General features: G+C 41.1%; 1 protein-coding gene across 3 annotated transcripts in view; it reads right to left on the bottom strand.

Moving 5' to 3' along the window:
* The window catches only part of HDAC4 (histone deacetylase 4), a 1,308,595-nt gene that overhangs the window by 1,045,558 nt on the left and 239,383 nt on the right, over positions 1-23,654 (bottom strand). For all 3 annotated transcript variants that reach the window (XM_086956254.1, XM_086956256.1, XM_086956255.1), the window contains one exon: positions 21,109-21,351. In XM_086956254.1, the coding sequence (XP_086812380.1) occupies positions 21,109-21,130 (22 nt within the window). In that variant the 5' untranslated portion in view covers positions 21,131-21,351. The remainder of the gene's footprint in view (positions 1-21,108; positions 21,352-23,654) is intronic.

The raw sequence follows: 23,654 nt of genomic DNA, 5'->3' as shown, positions 1-23,654 counted from the left end.
CACCAACACGCAAGATACACAAGATATGTCATGTCCTAGATGACTGCTTGCTAATGGAAGACAAAGTACTTTCAGGTCTCTGAAAAAGCAGTAGCTCCAAATAATCGCTCTTCCTCAACTGCAAATGTATCCTAAGGCTTCTCATCCCAATCTTGTATCTTGGACAAGTCATCAGTCAGAGCTAGCTCCAAAGCACTGTCCTGGAATTGACTCCAGACTCCGAATTGACACTTGTTGCTAAAATCTTATCAGTGGTCTTATTACTTCCTTGGATTTAACCAGTGGTAGCTTAATTTCACCCTCTCTCTCTCTCTCTCTCTCTATCTATCTCTGGTGACAAGAAGGTAGTACCTGGAACAGACAGAAATATCCTTCACCTGAATTAGGCCAGATATTATTTAGGCACACAGAAATGTGAGAATGAGCGGATTAGAACGCCACAACCTCAACCGTGGCGGAAATAATCTTGCAACTCCATCACCCGTATTCAGGGGAGCTCTAACTTGGGCAAAGTCAACTTCACAAATCCCTGCCTCACCCACAAAAAAATCAGCAACAGAAAAACTCAACATAACATGAACCTGTCCAAATGGACACATTAGTATACTCCAACTCCTACAAAATAATACATGTCCCCAACCGAGATAGAACATGGTGCAAGCCCAAAGTACGGTTTTTCACAGTTGTTCTTCATGAAGATGTTGAATGTAGTTGAAGAATTTATTTGAATGTAAAAGAAAGAAAAGCAATACATTTGTATATATTAAAAAGAATAAGTTGTATTGTGAAGTGAAAAAGTGAAAAGTGAGAAACAATACAGAAATAATCAAAAGTTATAACTCTGGATATTTGAGCATTTTGTTAAGCACATAGGATTCAAACAGCAAGGATTTAATATGGTTCACATCGGTCGTCTATGATTTAGGTTAACTATTAACTTATGTGTATTTATTAAAAAGAGAAAAGTGACTCATTCTAATATGTTTGCATTCTACTAGAAGTATTTCACTTTTTCAATCAAACTTTACACCAACTTTCGAGTTAAACGTGGCTTTGATTAACATGTAAAACTTCAGTGATCTCCTCTCTACCGCCTCGTCATGCTTCTCAAAAACCCCAAATTGCTTCAAATTGTCCTGAGTTATGAAACTTGCTAAAAAGTCATAAAAAGTCAGAGAAATAGGTACAAATAGGCATTCACGTCCTTCTATACCACTTTGCACATGGGGACCTCTAAACAAGAGACCCCACAAGAAATCCTTTATTCAATCAACGCTCCCCTTACTTTCCAGCAGCCCAGCACCCCCATTTATAGATAATAGGACACAACCCACCATGCATTATGACAACTCCTCATTACCAATATAAATGCACCTACCAATGCCAACCTTGCCATTCTTACACAGAGCACAGACCATGCTTCCTCCTCACAACCCAAGCAGAGCTTTCAAGATGTATATTGACACCCCTTTCTCAGCCATCCACCCCCCCTTTTTTATAGAAATACAAGAACATGGAGATAAAACGTCCCAACAGAATTTCCGCACCAATTTTCACCACACAAAAAATTCTAGTAGTTTTTACGAATCGGGAAAAGATTGCATTGCCGTATTTGAAATGGTAACCATCAGTATCAGAGGGTGAGCTTAAAAACAAGTGTTAAAGTAATACTTGGGTGAAATTTCATACAGTAAATCTCAACCCCAATTGGAGATTACATTCTACCAATCACTCCCCACCAAGAAAAGTTTGAAAATGCGGCTAGATATTGTAACTACAAGCACAATTTTCCAAACTTACTAAAACGTCATAAGTATAAGCAGCACTTATAAATGTGGCACTCACAAAAAATGACAATATTTATTGGGATGTCTGACTTGTGCTCTTGGGTGGCTGGAGGTTTCTCCCACCAAGAATTTATTTTCAAACATTTTGGATAAATCGGTGTACTTTAAATCAGAAATGTTCACAACTGGCTAATAAGCCATATGCCTCACACAACTGCACATCAGCCGTAAACCCTAGCATCAGCATTGTTGATCTGATGAGCTCCAATAACATCAACCATTAATGTTGATGTATACTCCATCTTTCTTTATCCCACCGGAATGCTCCACTACACCGTGATCAGACGGACCAAACTGCCAAGGGTATGGCTACAGCAATTATACACAAAGTCTGTATTCGAGTGTGATTACAAAAACAAGAAATTGACTTAATTTGAATACATTTCAAAGGTAATCAAAATGACCAAAGCCAATCCGCACCAAATTACACTTACTCTACCACCCACTAGAGATCCAAAACATTATTTAAGCAACTAATTGAATTTCTTACAGGTAACGTAATCTCCTGGGGAAGCCATATTTTCCTTGGAGATTTTCAACTTACATGGGCAAGAGCTAAGAGGCAGCCATGTGGCAGCTCTCTCTATTCTTAATAACAATTTGTGCGTTACTCCCACTCACTTTCAAAGCTCCATTCCAGACCTAGTGCTTGCTTCTGAAAAGAAGATTTTTTAAAAGATGTGTATTATTTTAGACAATATTCAAACACGAATATACGAATCCTCATGAAAGATTAAATTAAAAAAAACATGTGCAGGAAACAAACGTCATAATAAAGGTTTGCCAATTATTATCGTTTTGAAACCATGCAGGCTCTTACAGTTATAATCAATATCAAGATCTCACAAGTGCATTAGCTGAATCTGGCATCACAATATACTTTACTCGTCACTTCAAGCCCACTTTAATTTTTTTCCAGTTTTCATTTCAGTAATCCCCCCTTCAGGTCCCACAGAGTAGAATTGCATGCATTTCTCTCATCTTGTTTTTGGCGCATGCACTGAAGTGTTGAAATACTCGACGAGACCACCACTCAAGGGCAGCCATGTGTTCTATACATTTGTATATTGGTACAAACATGCCGCAAAGTCATACTGTCCCTACACATTATGTTCGTTTATCCTACTGTGCAATAATATCAGTACATTTAAACTCATTCATGCATCAACATTTGCATCAACCGTCGTACCTCATATTCACAATACTTCTGAAGTTGACAGAAGGTAGGTTGTGGGTGCCATATGTCTCTAGGGCGTGACAGGGGTGGCAGTTTCTCCACATACTTTTGCAACTGTTCTTTGCAATAGGACATGTCTTGTAGCCATTTTTTTACAGGTAGGTCTCGATTCCCCCCACCCAATGCATAGCAACCCTACACTTTGCTAGTAGTAATGCCACTGCTAAGATCTTCTGGTTCCCCGGACTGAAGAGTTTGATCACACCCAGAAGACATATGTGGAGTGCAATCCACCCGCTCTGATACCATAGAGGACAGTGCAGCCATCACCTCTGTCCAGTAATGCTGTATTGCTGTGCAAAGCCTGGAAAGGCGAACACAGTCTGTGTACATCCCCCTGCAGTGGGTGCGATTTGAATCCCCACGCAGCCGGTATCTGAACAATCTGGCTGGGGTGTAGTACATCTGCTGAAGCACTTGAAGTGAATAATTCGCAGATTAGAATTAGGCGTGAGCAGACCCGTTAGGCATTTTTCAAGGCCGCATTTGGTGAAGATGGGTATCGGCCTGTGTTGTATTCTTTATTCTTGTGATAAGCGTTCTGCACGTGGGGGTTATGAGTAATAGGTGAAGTGCATCTAGTGCAGGAGGCACTGTGGGAATGTGGGGTGTAGCTTCTTCGTGGCTGTTTCAAGGGATGGTCTGTAAATAACCATAGTGTCAACTGGTGTTGTATGAGCAGAGTCTGTTCCAGAGTGATCCAGCATCCCTCTGGGTAGACGTCCTCCATAGTCTTTATTCCAGCTTTGTCTAGCATAGCTAGTGCTACTGTTCCATGTGTGACCAAAATGTCCGGGTGGAATCGCAGTGGTAATGTAGGCGCGTGTAATGGCAGCTTTCCAGCTCGAGCTCCCAGTGCTTGCCATGCATGTGTGGTGCAGTCAATAGTATTGATTTCCCCCCTGGGGATGGCTATACGTCTATGTGGCAAAATGGCGCTGATGGGAATGGGGCGGGCGACATCAGCCTCTACTGCTAGGTGCAGGGTGTATGAATGCGTATTATACCAATAATGCACAAATTGCACACAGGCACCTAGCTAGTGGTGGTAGAGGTCTGGCGCCCAAATCCTCCCTGTGCATATGGGAGTGTTATAACGTCCCAACTAATTCTGGGTTGTTTTTCTGTTCAAGCCAGTGTGATCATATGTGACCAGAAGTGCTGTGGTAGTGAAACAGGGATATTAGTAAATAAGTATAAGAACTTGGGGAGTACCACCATCTTCATTATAACCACTATCTGCCAGAGAAAACGGCATACGGGACCATCTGGCTAAAAGATCTTCCAATTTCGCCACCGCCATGCCGTACTTCTCATGGATTACTTGGTTGGGGTCTCTATAGATTCAGATTCCTAAATATTTTAAGGAGTCGCTACTCCATTGTAAAAGGAAGTCCGGCTGGATTGGCTGTGTGCATAGTGTCAGTGGGAGTAGAACTGATTTTGCCCAATTAGTACTCAGGCCTGAGTACCACTCAAAGAGTGTATATTCCTGGAGTATAGGTGCTAAGTGGTTGGTAGGTTTACGGATGTACACCACAATATCCCGATTGAGAGACACACTAATGGAGAGCAATCCAAAGCACTATGGTGATGACGCATGCCTTTGCCATATCACTCACGTCAGAGGTTCTAGAACAAGCGTGAACAAAATTGGGGACAGGAGGCAGCCTTGCCGTGTTCCCCTGCAGGTCTGACATGTGGCCATTGACTCACTTTCTTGCAACCGGGCTAGTACAAAGCAATCACACCCATTGCAAAAAAAAAAAAATCGGTATTCCCAAGCAATTTAGCATGACAAAAGAAATAGTCCCATTCAATGGAGTCAAAAACCTTAGAAGCGTCTAGTAGTACCGCTGCGGCTTCCATGCCTGGATTAAGTTGATGTAATAAGGCAAATAGTGTTCCCAAATTATCTGTCATGGATCGGGCGGGATAAAAAACTGCATTGATCTGGCAAGACCAGATTTGTCATTAGTGGTTGAGGCTAGAGGCCAGGATTTTTGCTAATATTTTGGCATCTATGTTTTTTAGCGATAGTGGTCAATATTATTCACAGCATTCAGGAGATTTATCTGGTTTCAACAGTGTGATAATGAGGGCCTCGCAGAGGGAGGAAGAGTTTTTTTTATGTAGGCCTCTTCCCTATGGGAGAGAGGATGTAGCCTTATGGCAAGAGCGGTCGACCTCGAAGTTGAGGAACCGGGTTCAAGTCTTGGCAACGAAGCTCAACATCCTGTGATTCTGGGCAAATCACTTAATCTCCCGATGCCTAACAAAAATGAATGTGTCCTTGTGTAACGAAACTGGTGCTCCTGTAAAGCGCTCTGATACCCGAGGTCTCGGGTCTAGAGCGCTTTACATGAGCACCAGTTAATAGTAATAGATGAAGATGCGCTATAAGAAGGTTGACGCACTTTTGGTAAGATTCGCCTTTCAATCCATCCTGACCTGGTGCTTTGCCATTAAGTAACAAGCGTATAGCTGCTCACATTTCCTGGTCCGTGATTGGCTGTACTAGGTACTCACACTAGTCAGGGGATAGCCACATCCTGTAGGTACTCCGATGTTTCAGCTACTGTGGCAGAGCCCTTGGTGGCATATAATCCTGCATAAAAATCAGCGACGGCGGATATTATTTCTGGCATGCTATATTTAATCTCCCCATTGGAGGACATGATTTTTCTACAAGTCCTGGAGTCCAGCTGGGTTTTAGGCGTGCCATTAAAGTGTGGTCCAGTCTGCCTCCCTCGCCATAAACCCTCACCAAATGGCGTCTAGGCAGAGGACGACTTTCACTCTCAGCCATCTCGTGGTACGCCGTCTTTTGCTCTCTAATGGTCCCAAATGTGCCAAGCCGGGGGTCAGGGGTGTAATCACCTTCTAGCGTTTGTAGAGTGTGTTCTATCTTGTGTAATTGTGTCCGGATGTCTCCGAGGACACCTGCGCAAATGCCAATGTAAATACCACAAATTGTAACTTTAAAGGCTTCCCAGAGTGTCTATTCCCTCCATTGAGCCTACATGTTTTTCAAAGTATTCTATAACAGCTGTTCGTATATTTTCTCAGTATAGTTGGTCTAGCAATTCCAATGCGTGGAATTTTCATGTAAACTGTGTATGGATATATGTGGGAATGGTATACTATTAGTCTCACCAGAGCATGGTCTGATAACTTTCTTGCTAAGTGTCACACCTCGGCTGTCTAGGAGTGCACCTATTGGGTCACCAGCCAGTAATCGAATCCGGACCACGAGCCACGGACCATCAAGACATACGTGCCCTGACATTTGTCAGGATGTCATGTCCGCCATAGATCCACCAAGCCATACTCCGCCATGCCCTCCCTTAATATCTTGGCTGCCAGCTTAACATGTCCATCCCCTCGCATCGATCTGTCCAATGATTCGAGGTTCGTGTTTAAGTTCCCATCCCAAATAATGGTGGATTGGATAAAGTGAGTGGAGTTGGTTCCATAGTTGCGTGTAGAAAGCAGAGTCATCTATGTTGGGGCCGTAAACATTGACCACTAAGAATTGTACCACTTTTTTGATTAGTATAAGTAGTCCTCTCAAATTTGATGAGTAGGGGGATAAGACTGACTGGCGCGCAGCCGGCTTCCACCCTACCTTCTGTGCTTTTTGTCAGGTGTGTCTCTTGCAGAAGGGCTATTTGCACATGGTGCCTATTTAGGTACACCAGTATCTGCTGTGTTTTCCGAGGATTATTTAACCCTCATACGTTCCATGTCAGCAGGGTTATGAGCCTGGGTGGTTTGGTCATGGCGACACAATGCAAACATGATTCATGTTGTAATGCCAGAAGTGAGAGATGGGACAGTGTAAAACGTATTTGACAGTGTCATTGACAATGTGGCAACAAAAACAGAAAACAAACCCTCTACACCCTCCCCCCCCCCTACCCACTTGGCATCACAATTATGCCAAAGCCGGTCATATTGTATAGAAAAACGCAACATACAAAACCATATAGAACTAAATAACCTCCAGCAAGTGCTTGCAAACCATAGCATAAACACATACGGGGTTCACCGTCATGGGTCCCATCTGTTGTACAGGGGTGGCAGAGAGTCTCATGTTGTTCCACACCTCCACGTCTGCCGCTGGGAATTAGGGACAAGGGGTCGTGGAGCTAGCAAACCGGACCCACACAAGGCAGTAAGTTTGCCACCAGGGCAGGCAATTTATGGTCTGTGATGGATCTCCGAGAGAGAGAGAGCAAAGGGAAAGAGACTAGGGCTCAGATCTTACTCTGCCCCCCCCCCCCCTCAGTCCATTCACCCAAGCAGACTAGATGAGGCTCCATTCATTTTCTTGTTGTGATTATACTCCGGCATGGGCTTCTTAAACTGCAGATGTAGTAGAGAGTGATGAGTTTGGTTGACCTTTTTACCATAGAAACAGTTCGTAATTTTTCCTCAATGTCCGTTTCGGTGTATGGACAGTTCTGCTTTCTAGGGCAGATTTTTTTGGCAAAGTCCATTGCTGCTTTATGCATTGTAAATATTTTCGTGGCTCCTTGGTGTTCCACTCTGAGACAGGCCAGATACAACATCACATAAGGTACCTCTGCTTTCTGTAGCATTTTCTTGTTAAGAAATTCCTTATGGGTTGTTAGGACAGATGCCATGAAGACTAGGAAGAACGCCACTGTGTTTCCCTGGTAGCTTATGTTTTGCATCTATCTTGACATATGGAGAACCGCATCTAGGTATCTAAAATTCAGCAATTTTGCCACTATTGGGAACGGAGGGGCACCATGCTGTGGTCCACCACTAGCATTTACGAGAGATTATCATGCCCAAAAATGTCTGGGAGTAGGGTTTCTACATACAGCTCCATTTTGCCCGTGTTGGTTGATTTCGGAATCACGTAACAGGCAGTTCGTTCCTTCTGGACCTTGACTCCAAATCTTCATCCTTTGCTTGTATTACTGCTAGCACATTGTCCATTTTAAGCATTTGGCGTTTATTGCTTGAAGATCATCCTCAGTTGTCAAAATTCGCTGTTCCGCAGCCATCAAACTTATCATTTATAAAGCGTTATAGTGAGGCTATCCATACGCAGGTTCAGTGTGTCTATCTTGCCACCAATGGTCTGCAGACTCTGCTGCATGGCCTGTAAGGTGGCTTCCAGTGTTGGTGTATTGTGGTCTGCTATGTTCATATCTTGAGATGCTGGGTCAATCTCGGGTGTTCTGGTGGCGCGGCGGGCCTCAAAAGTGAGCCCCGTTTGTGTTTTGTCAGTTTTTCCCCATCAGGGGGAACTTAGAGTGGCCCAGCAGCTTCAGTCGCCAAATGGTGATATCAAACTACGAAGCAGAGGGGCGCAGCCACCCCCAACCCAGCAACAATCTGCTGGTCCAGCAGACAGCCCTGTGTGCCCCTCAGTTACTTCCAATCTGTTTCCCACAAGTTCAATTCAGTGCGGTCGCCATACTCAGAGGTCAACTACTCAGTACAGGTATTTGTTCGAACAGGCACTTCAAAGTCTACCCTGTGTCTTAATTGGCCTGTACGTTCATGTTTACCTTACTCGCACATTGCAAGATATAGAAGGGGGGGCAACACCTCACATATTACATCATTCATGGCATGGTTGGTGACATCACTGATTGCCTCATCCAGTGAGTGCGAGTGTTTTCTAAAAGTTTTTGAGTGTTATAGATATATACTAAGATGATACAAAATATAAATAAGTATAGTTTGTTTACTACTAAAGAGTAATACTATTTGTAACACACATTATGTGAGTGACTGTGTATCCGTGTGGGAGTAGGTGTCTGAGTGGCTCTATGGGTGAGTGAGTGGTTGAATGAGTGAGTGGCTGTACGGGTGAGTGACTGTGTGGTTGAGTGAGTGGGTGTCAATGGGTATGTGAGAGGCTGTGTAGGTGAGTGATAGGGTGTGTGAGTTGCTATATGGGTGAGTGTGTGCTTGTACTCACTCACTTATACAGATTCTAACACATATCCGTGATTGTATAAGTGAGTGGGTGTGTTAGCTTATGGGTGACTGTGTGAGTGGCTGTATGGGTGTATTAGTGGGCGTGTTAGTGTCTATTTGGGAGTAGCTATATTGATAAGTGAGTGGGTACATGAGTGGCTGTACTGATGAGTGAGTGGTTGTGTAAGTGGCTTTATGGGTGAGTTAGTGGTTATGGGAGTGGCTGCATGGGTGAGCTAGAGATTTTGTGAGGGGCTGTATGGGTGAGTTAGTGATTATGTGAGTGACTGTATGGGTGAGCTACTGTTTATGTGAGTGGCTGTACGGGTGAGCTAGTGTTTATGTGAGTGGCTGTATGGGTGAGTTAGTGGTTATGTGAGTGGCTGTATGGGTGAGTTAGTGGTTATGTTTGTGGTTGTATGGGTGAGTTAGTGGTTATGCGAGTGGCTGTATGGGTGAGTTAGTGGTTATGTGAGTGGCTGTATGGGTGAGTTTGTGATTATGTGAGTGACTATGTGGGAGTAGCTTTATGAATCGGTGACTGGGTGTGTGAGTACTTGTATGAGTTTGTGAATGGGTTTGTGAGTGGGTGTATGTATTGATTTGTATTATATTGTAATTGCATTTATATAGTACTTACTACGGTTAACAAGGCGTCAAAGCGCTTTTTCGGCGAGTAGCATGCTACTCCGGAAGCCATAAAGGATTAGTGGTGAATTGGTAAAGTGAAAATTTGAAAGTAATTTGAGTGGTGGCTATGTAGTCAGTTATTTGGATCGGGACAGATAGTGGAGGGATAGAGAAGGGGAATAGCACCTCCTACTCCTGATGGGGTGATGAAGCGCTTTTTCAGTGAGTAGCACGCTACTTCAGAACGCATAAGAATTAGTGGTGAATTAGTATAGTGAAAATATGAAAGTTATTTGAGTGGTGGCTATGTTAGTCAGTTCTTTGTATTGAGAAGGATAGTGAAGGTGTAGAAGAGGTAAAAAGCTGTAGGCTTTGGGCAAAGAATTGAAATTCTTGAACGTTCATTGTTCTTTTTGGTCATTATCCAACATTTAATAACAAATTGGCTCAAAGCATCATAAGATCAAAAGTTCTACATTAGAAACTTGGAGACCAGGGTTACAGCAATAGAGGCAGCAGCGTAGTGCTTGTCCTATGTCTTCTGCTTTATATCAGCCATGCAAAGCGAGCATAGGACAAGAGATATAATACAGCACCTCAAATTGGGCATATGGTGGGAGTGCAGGTGAGACTGCCTAGATATCCACTACCTAAATTGCGTTTGAAGCCCCATAGAGCATAAACAAGACAAATCCGTGCCCAGGTAGCTGCCTGCTTCTGGACCCATCAAAGTCTTTACCAAAGGCCCATTAACAAAGGCCCTTTGGACTTGCCTGTCTCCAGATCTATCACATCTTCTACTTACAAAAGCCTGATGATCCTTCATCGTCTGCCTCCTTCCAGGCCACAGGCGCAACTCCTGCTCTACCGACTGCTTCCACACTTCTCTCATAGCTTCTCCTCAGTCTGCCTCAAAAGCGCTACTGCGGCCCTCAAGGCAGGCCTGCTTCCAAACACCTAGAACAGCCACCACCTCACCAGCCTGCTTCCACAGCGCTGTCACAGCCTTTCCCTACCTGCCCGCTTGAAACCCCCCTTTCAAGTCCTTCCCCCAACTGCCTGCTTACAAGCACGGTCTCAGTTCAGATCTTCACCCTGCTTTCTCAGCTTCCCTCTCAGGGACTAACTTTTGCCGTTATGCTCAATTTCCTATTCCTGCCAGCAGCTGCCTGCTTTAGTCCTCAGAGTAAGACGGCAGCCTTCTTCCCGTCTCTGCATCCCGCCCACTCGCAGCCCACGGCAGGCCCTCTCGCTTGCTTCCGCAGACGAGAAAGAAAGGATGATTAGAGATGTTTCCAACACCTCCCACAGGCTCCTGAACACCTCTGCAGATGACCTCCCAATGCTCGCAGTGAAAGCACACGGGCCACCATGATTGCATTTACATCAATTAAACCGCACGACAGAAATCCCAAGTAAATTATGGGTTGCTATTAGCTTCTATCACGGTCTGAGTAGACACGGATTTAACAGTTTTCATATTTAGTGTCGAGTAAATGCATGCCGAATGAAATAAAGAACGAAAAGTGACAAATATCGAGATGACCGAGTGTACCTTTCAGTTGAAAAATATTCCCCCACACATTACCCAGGAAGAACTTTCTGGAAGGCAGAACGATTCACCAAATAGCTAATAGTATTAGATGAGAGAGCAATGCTTCTCTGGATTGAACCAAAGCCCATACTATGTAGAACTGGTAAACGGTGAAGGTGCACTATCAAGCCAGACCTAACAGACAGATGTGCTTTCAAGCCAGGCAGTCTTTTCTCTTTCCGCTCAAGTCTGGCTGCAGGATGAAGCAGCATCTGACATTACTCCCACAAGTATGCTATACTCAAATGTCAGGAGTAGCTGATGTAGGATCTATTCGACGCCAGGCGCCTGATGTCAGGGCCTTGTTTTGCCGAAACCTAGTCACACTCCCATCAGTGCTGACAATCATTTGTAACAAGCATGTATATTCTGCATGACAAAAAAATAATATCATGAATAGTACTGGAAAGACGCACAACCAAATGCAAGAGAAATAAAGAATTGTTTCACCACCCTGAAACGTGCCTGGATTTTATGGCGGCTTCGCTGGTAAAACTCTGCGGATCAATTCACAAAGCACCTTTCTGGTCTATGTGGGACGTGCTCTTGAAAATACGTTAAAGTTTAAGAGCGCATGCAACCTTAACTGCCTTGCAACTCACAATGCCACATTACACATGAAGAGATGTGATGTACATGTGCACAGTGCGCCTGTGTTCCTTGTAAATATGCAAAAGTAGGTGTTCCTAAGGAAGCAGCGAACAACATGCAATTAAAATCAGGCTAACACCAACATAGTAGTAATAAACCCTCGCAGAGTTTGAACAAATGACATTAGAGGAGTCTATTCGTAGGCGTAAATCCGGATCCGCTTAGGATCTGTGCACTCCTCATGTGCTAGGTAATGCCCTTGATGATATCAACCCTGTCTTCAATACTGGATACCCATAAGTTTAAGATACCCAGGTTCTGGTGTACCCGGAAGGGAGGTTGTTCCTTTTCCTTCTGGCGGCTAAGGTCTGGAATAACTTACCGCCTGAACTCTGCCATACCACCAATTAAATGCAATTTAGGAAACGGTTGAAAACTTGGCTGTTTTTCTATTCTCTAACTTGTCAGTCGTGCGGATGTGCCTTTTTTCGGCAGTGATGGGATGCTCTTTTGGAGCGGCTGCTGTGCTTTATAAATCTTTTCATTTATTCATGGCACAGCCCAAAAATGGGGGAAACATGGGTGGGATAATTAGCAATGCACGACCAGAAAGGGCTTGTACACAGAGTAGGGGTGGTCAAAGTACGGCTGGTGGTAAATGTGAAAGTAACATTTAAATAGTAAACTATATACCCTGTTTGGAATAAACAGGGGTGAGGCTAATAAGTTACAAAGAGCATTCTTGCTGTTTGCCAATGACGAAGTTCAATTGGCCTTCACCGAAATTTCCATGTACAAACTTCTTAAAAGTTTTCAATCATATTGTTCCAAGACGAAACCTAAAATAAACATTTCAAAAATACAATATATGAAGCTCAACTCTCAGCACAGCTTGAAGAATTCCTTCAGAGTCTACAACCAGTCACTTGAACAGGTCGATTCCTATGATTACCTAGGGATAAGGTTTGACGCTAATCGAACCTGATGCAAACAGCAGAAAAAGAACAAAATTAGCATACCCCAACAGTCAAATGCTGTTCTCCGTTTCAGCAGCAGGGGTGGGCGAAGAAGCCAAAGCACTTGCATCATGCTTATATGGAGATCACATTTGGTAACCCAGAAAGGAAGCAGGCCTCCAGTAAATTAAAAATACAATTGTACGCCATTTGTTACTACTTGCCACTGAGACATCAAAGGCAGTTCTTAGACATGAGTTTGGCTTGAACAACATCGAAGCCATTACTGCTATACAATCACTTTTGTTCTGGTACCAATTTTGGTCAAAACCGAGTTTATCGATCTACCCCAAAGCAATCCGTGAACTTTGGGAGAGAAGCCATTCTTACTAGATAACATAGCACAAACATATTGCCAATCCTTCAACACCATTGGTTGCTACGAATATTGGACCAATCCGGAGGCCACTGGTTCCTCAACCCTGGATAGACTAAAGGGGAATTACTGGTCACTGATTTCCCACTAGCACCATGGAATACGGTTATCCTGCGGGGTATTAAACCCGCTTTTGATTTCAAGAACTATATTGATCATATATTTCCACCGATAGAGAGCACAGTTTATAAAAAAATTCAGCTTGGATGCCTCTCTGTAAAGTCCTTTACACGAAACTGGTTGACCTCCAGGGGTGATTACACCTGTCCATGCTTGCTAGGTGGCATTGAGACTCTAACACACGTTATGCTGCTTTGCTCCTTTTCTCCGTCAGCAAGGAAGATATTCCTTTGTCCTCTTTTAATGCACTTATGTTTAAGAGCAGAATTTATTACTGTTTTTGACCCAGTATCTTTATATATCTATGAAGCTTGGGAAGTTACGCAGCCTTGCATTAGACAACTTAACGTTTGAGTTCTGAAGCTGTCCTCAAGTTGCAAACATTTCCACCAACTTGTAATTTCTTGCACAAAGCTCTTTACTTGGGCCCTCTGTTATTTTAAGTGCACGGTCCAGGCAGACCCCAATTATTTTTAGGTGGCTTTGTGGTCTCATGTTTTCACGCCGGATGCCAATTTATTGTTTTTTTAAATATTTATTCTATTACTGCACTAGATAGTATAATACTGGAGTTCTGAAATGTCTTGATTGTAATAACTTATTGCTGTTATATCATTAACTGCACCCTTTCCAAGTTGTAAAAACTTACCTCATTTAACACAATTTCTTGCACGGAGCACTTTACCTAGGGCCCTAACGACATTTCAATTGCATGGCCAAGGAAGAATGTTATACTCGAGTGTTTTTGGTGTTTCTTGCATCCAAAGCGGAGTTGCCAAATACCAAATTATGTTTATTTTACTGTATTTATGCTTACACGAACATTTTATTATTGTATACAGTATATTGTATGGCTTATTTTTATATGCGGACACAATAAATAAATGATATACGTTGACATAAAGAGTACAAAAGCACCCACCCCCAGTATAGTACCAGACTATACAACTTCGTTTTTATGTTGAAGTGGAACAAGCAAGTCATCCTGTGTTCACAATGGGTATATTAGGAAAAAGATTGTATTTATTATGTCACACACGGATTCTTTCCTCTTAACATGTATGCATGCTTTCTTTTCATTGCATATTTTTCTTTGAATTATTTGGCTTCTTACAGAGAAAACATTTGATTATAAAGTAGGAGTGTGTTGTTTTACCGAATAGTAATATTTGTGTATTTATATTAGCCTTCGCCTGTTTAACAAACGACTCTTTAGCACACTAGTGCTCATGCTAAAAAACAAGCTTTACACTTTTTAATTTTTTGTTATTGAAGCGGATCATCATTTTCTATACTGAAAACAATGGCCGAGGTCCTCGTAGAGGCATGTGAAAGGGATAATGTCTCTTTCGTTGGAGCTTGCTATGGAGAACGATACCTTATTCTTGAGTTATTCTCGAGGATTATATTAGTGGAATGGTTCACTGCGTATATTTTTGTGTTGTACATTTCCAAGGACCTAAGTGTAATCCTGTCTTTTCATTAAAACTATATGCTCCTCTTCTTTCAGTCAACGCATTCCGACCCAGTCACAATTTCTTTAGTCTTGGTCATGAGTGTGACCAACAAATACTAGTTTTTGCTTGATTTGCTACTTGCCTGTGAAGGAGCTCTGTCATCTTATGATTTCTATAAGATGTGTATTGTCACTGATCGATCACTGCATTCTTTTATGCTGAGCCAAGAATAGAGTATTTGTCTTTGTAATCCCTTCTTTTTTTCCTGACTCTTTATAATTTTCGTTCAGCCGAAAGTACAATTCAGTCTTGGATGACTCAGAGTCAAACCTCCTTTCTCACGTCATTGATGGCAGAAGTCTCACTCGAGCCATTGAAATGCTGGATTCTAGGACTTCTTGGACTTTAATAGCATTGGTGAGAGGATGCTGCTTAGGGTCATGTTGTTGATTAGGAGGCTGAGAAGTGGAACTGGACTGCAGAGTCCAATTTGCCCTAATTAAGATCATCCTGAAATGAAGCCCACTTTAATCGCACACAAGTTGTAGGTTTCAAAGACTTAAAAGGGTCAGGTCATGAGTAGCACAAGGCAGGCCCTTTCATGATCTAGAGAAAGCTAGGCATGCTCAAAAGTGCAAGAATTCAGACACTGGTGGATCTTTGATATTTGTCTGATACAAGGAGAGATGCCAACATAACAGATTTTGCAAAAGGTTAGCCGAGGCAAGAGTTTTCTAACAGGTCTCTTTGGAGACATCTGATGGAGAGGAGAGTTGGAGCTGGTCTCTCTTATGGTGATCAGGGCAGTTTTTAATGACGAGGAAAATACATTTTGCGGAAGCAGCAAACTGACAATTTGAGGGATTGCTGTGCTTGGAAGGCAGCAATTTTTTTTTTATCAGCATTGACAGAGTTGCCAGAAAAGTAAGCTAATTTAAGTTTGGCTAGGAGGTTTAAGGGAGTGGGGGACATCTAGCTCTTGCAGGGCAGGTGAGTATGGAAAAAAGAGGAATGATCTAGGAGTGTTGTACAACTAGTGATTATACAATATCGAAACAGATTATCAAACGTTTGCCTAATTATAATAACGATATTCTGAAAGCACATTTCTATTGAATGTGGGAGGAAGAATAGGTTTGGATGGACAGCATACAGTGTTTCATGGTGTAGAAAGGGCTTTAAAGTGGGTTATGGATTAATAGATTTGTTTTAAAATGACCAACTTTGCTATTTGAAATGGGGCGTTCAGTTGGGGGTTTACCGTTGATACGTGTCACTAACTGGTGTAAATGTTGCAATGATAATGTGTTGCTAAAGAAAAAGTAACATTTGGCATTACTTCATTCATTTTAAAAAAGTGGCCACTGAATGAACATTATTGATCACATATGACTGAGCAGATGATTTAACTCTTATAAGTGTTAGGGATGTCATCGGCACTCAAAATGTGAGGCTGGTCTTCAGCCATGGTGTCAAAGATGAGAGTGAAACCATTCAGTTCCAATTCATACAGACTTTGGTAACATCTAAAGGTATGGGTTTCTCCTCTTCAGAAGGGTAAGTGTCTAAAGCCTGAAGAACCAGTAGTTCTTCTACAACTATATACAAGTGGGCTCTCTATATTAAAACATTATAAAGTACAAATCCCATCAGTGTGTGAGAGCCTAATTGGGTATGATCTAGATTTTCTGACTAGGATTCAGCCTAATGCTCCTCCCATATTAGCTCAAACCTCTGCTACATCATAATCTTCATAGTGTGTATCTTTATGTTGTTCATTTGATGGTGTATGCCGGGTCATTTAGTGTTTGCACATCATACCATCACTTATTCTCCTCTGGTTAAGGTGGTAGACTAGCCTCCTCTGTGGATCTAGACTTTTACATAGCGTCTTTTGTTTGAGTGTTTGAAGGTATGTATGCTTATCGAGAATCTTCAAAAGATATTTTTTTTTAGTATAATCTGAATTCTTAGCCTTCCAGTCACAATACTTTTAGAAATAATTACAATATCGATCAACGAATGATATCCAGCAACTTATGATGGTCGAAGAATTTTTTTTCGACTAGAGTTAAAGGAATAACCTGCAAATTGACTGAAATCTCTTAGTTGCTGAGCTGAGTAGCAGCTCTGAATCTGCCTCAATTTAAGACTGAACTAAGACCTTTGGTACATCTTGGTGTCCAGAAAACATTTCGGGCAAGTGTTACTGCCTCTTGTCTTATCGAATGGCAAAAACGAGCCGAAAGAAATCTAGTTTAAATCCAGGTTTAGATCACAGTTATTATTAGAGCAGAAATTATGATTATTTCAACTCTGGTCTGTAACAACTGATAGAAATCCCCAACCTCAGTTGTGATTCTAAATGAATGAGGTAGAGGCAAACACAAGCAACGCTGCTTAAGAACAAAAGATATGGAAGGGGAATATCATAACAGGACAAACTGTCACACAAAGTCTCACACAAGGACAAAGGTAAACCCTTTTTGTGGGACACAAACCTAAATAGAATTAAAAATAATACCAGTAACTCAGACAGATAAATGAAAGCAAGGGAAACATGAGACGCTTTTTGGTTACTGACAATAACTTTTTTGTAGGCTGTGTCCAAATATGTGCCCCAAACATGCAGAGACGCCGTCTGTTTCCCTAACGTAAGCAGACTGCTCGGCAAAGCATATATATGACTGGCTCATACGGGGCCTGTGCAAATTATGGCTTCCAAGAAAAACAACATGTTTTTAATCCACAAACCCAAATCCGTGTTAGCCGCTGTTTGAAACAGCTACTCCCCATTAGGCATAGCTTCCTCGGTAAGAAAGCACAAGCATTCAACACCGATGAGATAATTTGTCAAGCGACATGGCAGAGCACAGTGCAGTTCTCGGAGGTCCTCCACATAACTCCTCACTCAACTGTACTTTTGCAAATCCCATCTCTCATAGGACCCACAATAATCCAAGATGGTAGTCAGATTCTCACAAACACCACTACAAGAGTGGTAGAAGATAGCGGGGGAGGGAGTGGCCTTGGCGAGTATGGGAACAGGCAGTGTCATACGCACACTACCACATACTGCTGACTCCCGAAATCAACAACTGATCTTGAATAGCTCGGTAAAAGTAAGGCAATATTGCTCATCCTGTTAAAGGAAGAAATATTAATATTTAATAAAGCCTTATTCATTGTTAAAGCCTTCAGTGCATGCGTTTTGTGTTCAACGCTAATATTGTGTCATGGGATGATTGCCAGGGTGTATTTTACTTCATTCATAGGCTGTAGGGGTGCTTATCATTAATTTGGCATGGACTGTATATATTTTGGCACATGGGAATTAAGTGTGGTGTGGGGGAGACAACTGGCATTGGGGATTCCCTGGCATGTTCTTGGCATTATCTTCATAGGTAAAGGGATCTGAGTTATCTCCTCACTTGATCTAAGCACAGTGGCATAATTAAAGGTATTTCCTTATACAATTCAGTAATACGGTGGTAAAGTGATCAAAGAAATCTAGTCACTAATTCTAATACAGTATAAAGCAATTTATTTCTACAATCTAATGCATATTAGTAATTAGAATAAAGTTAATTCCTGTAATCTTCGGTAATTAGATCCAAGGTGAACAAATAACATTATTTTTGAACAACTAAATGCAGAGTAATTGAAAACCAGTAATCTCAATCTATAATCTAATGCAGTGTAAAGCAATCAGGGGGCTATCTTCTTTAATGGAAATGCATTGTGGCATAATAAGATCCATTCTTATCATTTAAATGTATAGCAAGGTAAATAAAAGCAATCAATTGTTTTGTTCCTTTTTTGATCCATTGAGGATACACGGTTTCCTCCTGCAATCAAATTCAAGGTAAAGTAATCAGAATAATCTCACTCAGAAATTCAGTAGGAGGTAAAGTAATAGGAATAGTTTTCTGGAATTCAAAGCAGGACAAAATAATCAGAGCATTCTTCTGCGATCTAATGCAGGGTAAAGCAGTTCTGGACATCTACTTCTAAAATCCAGTACACAATAAACATAATAGAAATTATACTAATTCACTGTAAAGTAAAATATCAACAAATGAGTACACAGTAAAGTAGTCAGAGTACTTCCTGCTGCTTTGTAATGGACATTAAAGCAGTCAAAGTAATACTTTTTAATCCAATAAAAGATAAAGATATTGGAGTAATCTCTAATTGCAATCCAATCCTACAATTGCAATCATAGTAATCTGCTCAAATTTAACTGATGGTAGGCTACCACAGTAACCAATGTGTAACCTTATTCAAGGCAATGCAATCAATGTCAGTAATTTAATCCAAAGTAACGATTAAAATACCATTCTGTTATATAGTGAGGGATAAAGTAATCCGAGTAGTCTCCTTTGACAGACCAATACAAGGTCACAAACTCATTTTGTAGGCAAAACCGAAGCAGTCTTATTTTAACTAGTACAAAGTAAACTAATCCCAGTATTTACCTTCTGAAATTGATTCAGTTTAAAATAAAGTGTATTTAGACAAATTAGACTGTTGAACTAATACAAGACAAAGGTATATAAATAAAAGACGCTTAAACACATTGCTACAATAATTAGGTAATATTTGTTTCTACAAATTAAACATCGGCCAGGGCCAATAACCACATACAAAATACATATGGACCATAAGGTTCATAACAGCACTGCAAGACATGGCATGATACTTTCAGAAATAAAGGTTTTTAAATCCTTCGCCACACTTTTAAAAACACAGAACAGTCCAACAATATATGCGAACATGTTCACAATAAAATGCACAGAGATACTTCCTACCATTATTTATCTTTATTGCTAATTCCATACAGAGAAAAGGGGTTTACATCCTAAATGAAATGTATGGATCTCTGCCCTCAAGCAACATTTGTATGGCAGCTCTATTTACAGGACTAAATAGTTATGCCCTAATAAGGCCAGCAAGATTGTGGATTTCCTTATAGGATACTCGGACTCTGCTTTGACATTGGTCTGTAAAGTAATCTTCTGTTATCTAATGCAAGATGGAGTAATCCGTGTGAAGGCCTTTTGTAATCTGATGTAATTTGTACTGCTGCTACCTGTTCTGCACCAGTTTTGTATAATTCCTCAAGTAGATGTACATGGTGTGTGTGTTCATCTTTTGCTGCTGTCTGTGATGCTTAGGGGTGTGAAGGGTACATGCACTAGTGCTTCTAAAGCCAATGCGCAAGCTCTGCTATTCTTTTTCATCTCAAGAGTAAACCTTCTTCCCATACAAATGTCAGAATAACAATTCGAGTTATCAATGCTTGTATAAAGGGAAAATGTTTTGGAACTTCCAAAATCTTTTCATGTGGTTAATGCCATACATGTGCAATCTTGGTATGGCTGCAGCATACTATAAGCTTATTCATTTAAACATTTATTTTAAGTTAATAGTTCATTGTTAGGTTAAAAAACAAACACTGAAAGGGAATCAAAATATTCCTTAAAGAAAACACATCAAATATAAAACAAGAAACAGTATTTACACACAGCAATCTATTTATACTTGTTATTTTGAATGCTAATAAAATACCAATTTTTTTCCAGGCTACTTGCGGTCATCAGGATAATTGGTTTTTATTTACTATTCACAATAAGTCTACAACTTAGTTCTTCCAGGGAAATAGCATGCCAAGAAACAGATTCCAAGACAGGAACATATAGTAAATATTCCTTCTGTGCATTTGTTCAATATTTAAACAAGCAATAAAAAAAACAAAGGAATCGTAAAATTAGGACACAGTAACTGTTGCTCAATTTGTTCAAGCGGCATCTGTATATAATTTGATTTTATACTATACACGAATGCACTGGATAGGTTTTGAAACGAATTTTGCTGGTTAATGCCTCACAGAAGAACTTGCAAACGTGGTCCCTGCTCAATATTTTGTAACAGCCGCATGAAGTCTCAGGCGAAGTCCTATATTGTCCATGCCTTCGATGACAAGGTCAGCTAGGCACTGGTTGGTTATTACAATACATAGAACTGCCCCGGGTCCATGAGCACATCTACTGAACTCACTTTTCCATCACTCTGGATAATTAAGTCACTCACTTCTGCCTCTACAGACAGTTCCAGATCAACAGTAGTGAACATCAAATACTTAAAACACTAATACCCCAGAGGACAATAAAAAAAAAAATTACTTCTCCCCCCCTCCCCCCTTTGAAAATGGGACTCTCAAATGCTAACACAGTCACACTGCATTTCCACATTGCTGATCTGTGCAACCCTTACCTGGATGGCTTTGGGAGTTCATTGCTGGCTAGGTCTACCCTTCTTGTTGCTTCAGGGGATGAAATTTCCACATGGATAATCGTTCCATTCACCGCCAACTCTCCAGAAATGCATACGAAGAAACAGAGTGGTACCGTTCCTGCACCCGTCGAACTCCAGGCTAGAACACCAACCTTATGAATATTGTGTGGGCGCCAGCATGGACCGTTCTCCTCCGATCTTTCTCAGAACCATGATACTGGGCTAGAAGAAATAGGAAATCCATGGTTACCATCACAAGAAAAGCAGTCTGAAATGCTAAAATAATGAGGCATTAGGATAAGTTTTGTATCAATAGCTAGCTCTATAAAAAGGAAGCAATAAAACGCAAATCAACAGAATACAGCAAATCTGGGGAACCTGACTGTACATAACAATGCTATGGTGATTATTAATTGACTACATTTAGAGAAAGATGTGGTATCAAGGTAACTTTACTATTTAGAAAATCAATGTGAAGGAAGAGGATTAGAGTCACTTGAACATAAGACAAAAAGAAATGAAAACATATTGGGATATACAAAAACGTTGCCATTTGTAATCTGGAAACAGAAAAGGCCCGAGTATCAGAGTAACTCAAAAAGATAACGAAAACCTAACTTTGCCATTCATAAAGACCAGAGAGAATGTCTAAGATGCCAGGTAAAGGTGTCCTGGATAAACAACACAAGCATTGGCAAAGCCAATGCAGATTCTATTATAACGTGTCACAATTGGAAAAGCTAATAGCAGCAGCCCGTCATGCTAAAATTACACACATGGTTTTCTACACTCTAAAGATTGTCGCCCACTGCATTACACAACATGACAATGAAGCAGCTGTATAGAAAGTATAGAAAATATACTTTTCTATAGTCTCAGATGGCTGCCATGCTGCGTCACACTGCATCACACAACCGGACAGCCATCTTGAATGTACAGAAAACAAGGTTTGATAATTTTCAGATACTTTTAGCAGGGAGGGGCAGAGGAACAATGAAGGGCACTTTCTAAAAATAAACAAATAGATGTATATATAGATATATATCAGAAGGCGACAGGGAGGGGTAAGCAACTGAAAAGCTGGGGGTGGGGAAGCAAAAAGTAGAGTGTGGGGCAAGGGTGAAAAGGGGAAAGTAACTCTTGGAGGAAACAAGAGCAAGAAAACACATACACTCCCATGGAATGCCAAGAGTGCTTAAGGCAGAAGGAAAAAAGTATTCCTCTGAATATACGCAGTGGAAGAATTCAAGCCACCATTGAGAAGTATACAAAAGAAGCTGTGCTCAAGAGGAAGAACTAACACAAGAAGGCCGAAAGTCAAACATGGAGCACGCAAATGTGATTGACAAGAAAGCCATCCAATGATATGGAACGAGCTGACCCTAAGGCAACTGTAAGTATTGGTATCGTCTATAGTAGGTCTTTCGGCCACAGCAACAGGTGTGTAGGCAAAGCTTAAAGGAAGGAGATACTGTTGAGAAAGACTTGGTTTGTGTTTGTAACAGATTATGGAAACATTGATTACTCTAAAGAACAGTAAATCATGGCCCAACTTTGACTAGAAAGCATTGGCAAAACATGGTTAGAAGCAGCACAGATTTGGTATTCTGGGTGAAACACATTTGCACTTCACAATAGTTCACTGTTGCGCAGTATATAAAGAATGCGGCTGCACTGGACTGATTGGATTGCAATGTCAAGGGTAATACATGTGACTTGCAGTCTTTCGAAAATATTGAAATGGGTTGTATAATACTGAACATTCCTTGGCCTATCTATGAGTGTTATACGCATTTGATTAGCTCACAATTTGCATGGCCTCATAGTGCTTTTAGCGAATGAAACCCTTCACAAGTCAGGGATTCTATTTGACTATAATTAAAATGGTCTGTGGATATTGCGTTTGGTTGTGTCTTCACTTGTTGTGTGGCAAGCAATACTTGTATAATGCCAACCAAGAGTGGAATGTACTGATATTTTGTTTAGTAATGGAGTGTAATGGATGGTGTCTGGTCAGATCCTGTTGTGAATCATAATAATACAATAGACACGTATTTATGTGTATGCCAATCAACTTTTGTTTTGTTTTGTTCTGCTGGGATGTACAATTGTCTGTTGATCTGCTCAAGAGGTTTTTTTTTTGTCCAAATATGTGGCTTTGGGGAGATGTTGTACTCGGGGGTTTTGATGCAATGTTGTACTCAGGCAGGTTTTACTTATTCAAAATGGACGATGTTTCTTGTACGGAGACGGTACAGATGTCCTATTAAGGTGGCAAAATCAAGCCAACTATGGAGGCTTTACAACAATGTTGTGCACATGGTGTTGCCAGTTGGGCTGTCTAATCTGTTCCATTCAAATTTGTTCTGTTAGAGTTGGTTGAAGTCCAAATAAATCTGGATATGTATGTGCAGTTGAGGTAGCAATGCTTACAAACTATATTGCTCTGGCACTGTGTGGTGCGCATGATAGAGCCATGTCTTGTGTCTAATGTATAGGTCGAAGGAGTGAAAAACTAATATCGT

This window comes from Lissotriton vulgaris, chromosome 2_1 (genome assembly GCF_964263255.1).
Source record: "Lissotriton vulgaris chromosome 2_1, aLisVul1.2, whole genome shotgun sequence".
In the NCBI taxonomy this organism is placed as follows: domain Eukaryota; kingdom Metazoa; phylum Chordata; class Amphibia; order Caudata; family Salamandridae; genus Lissotriton; species Lissotriton vulgaris.
Note: the sequence above shows the minus strand (reverse complement) of the source record. Positions and strands in the feature narration are given on the sequence as shown.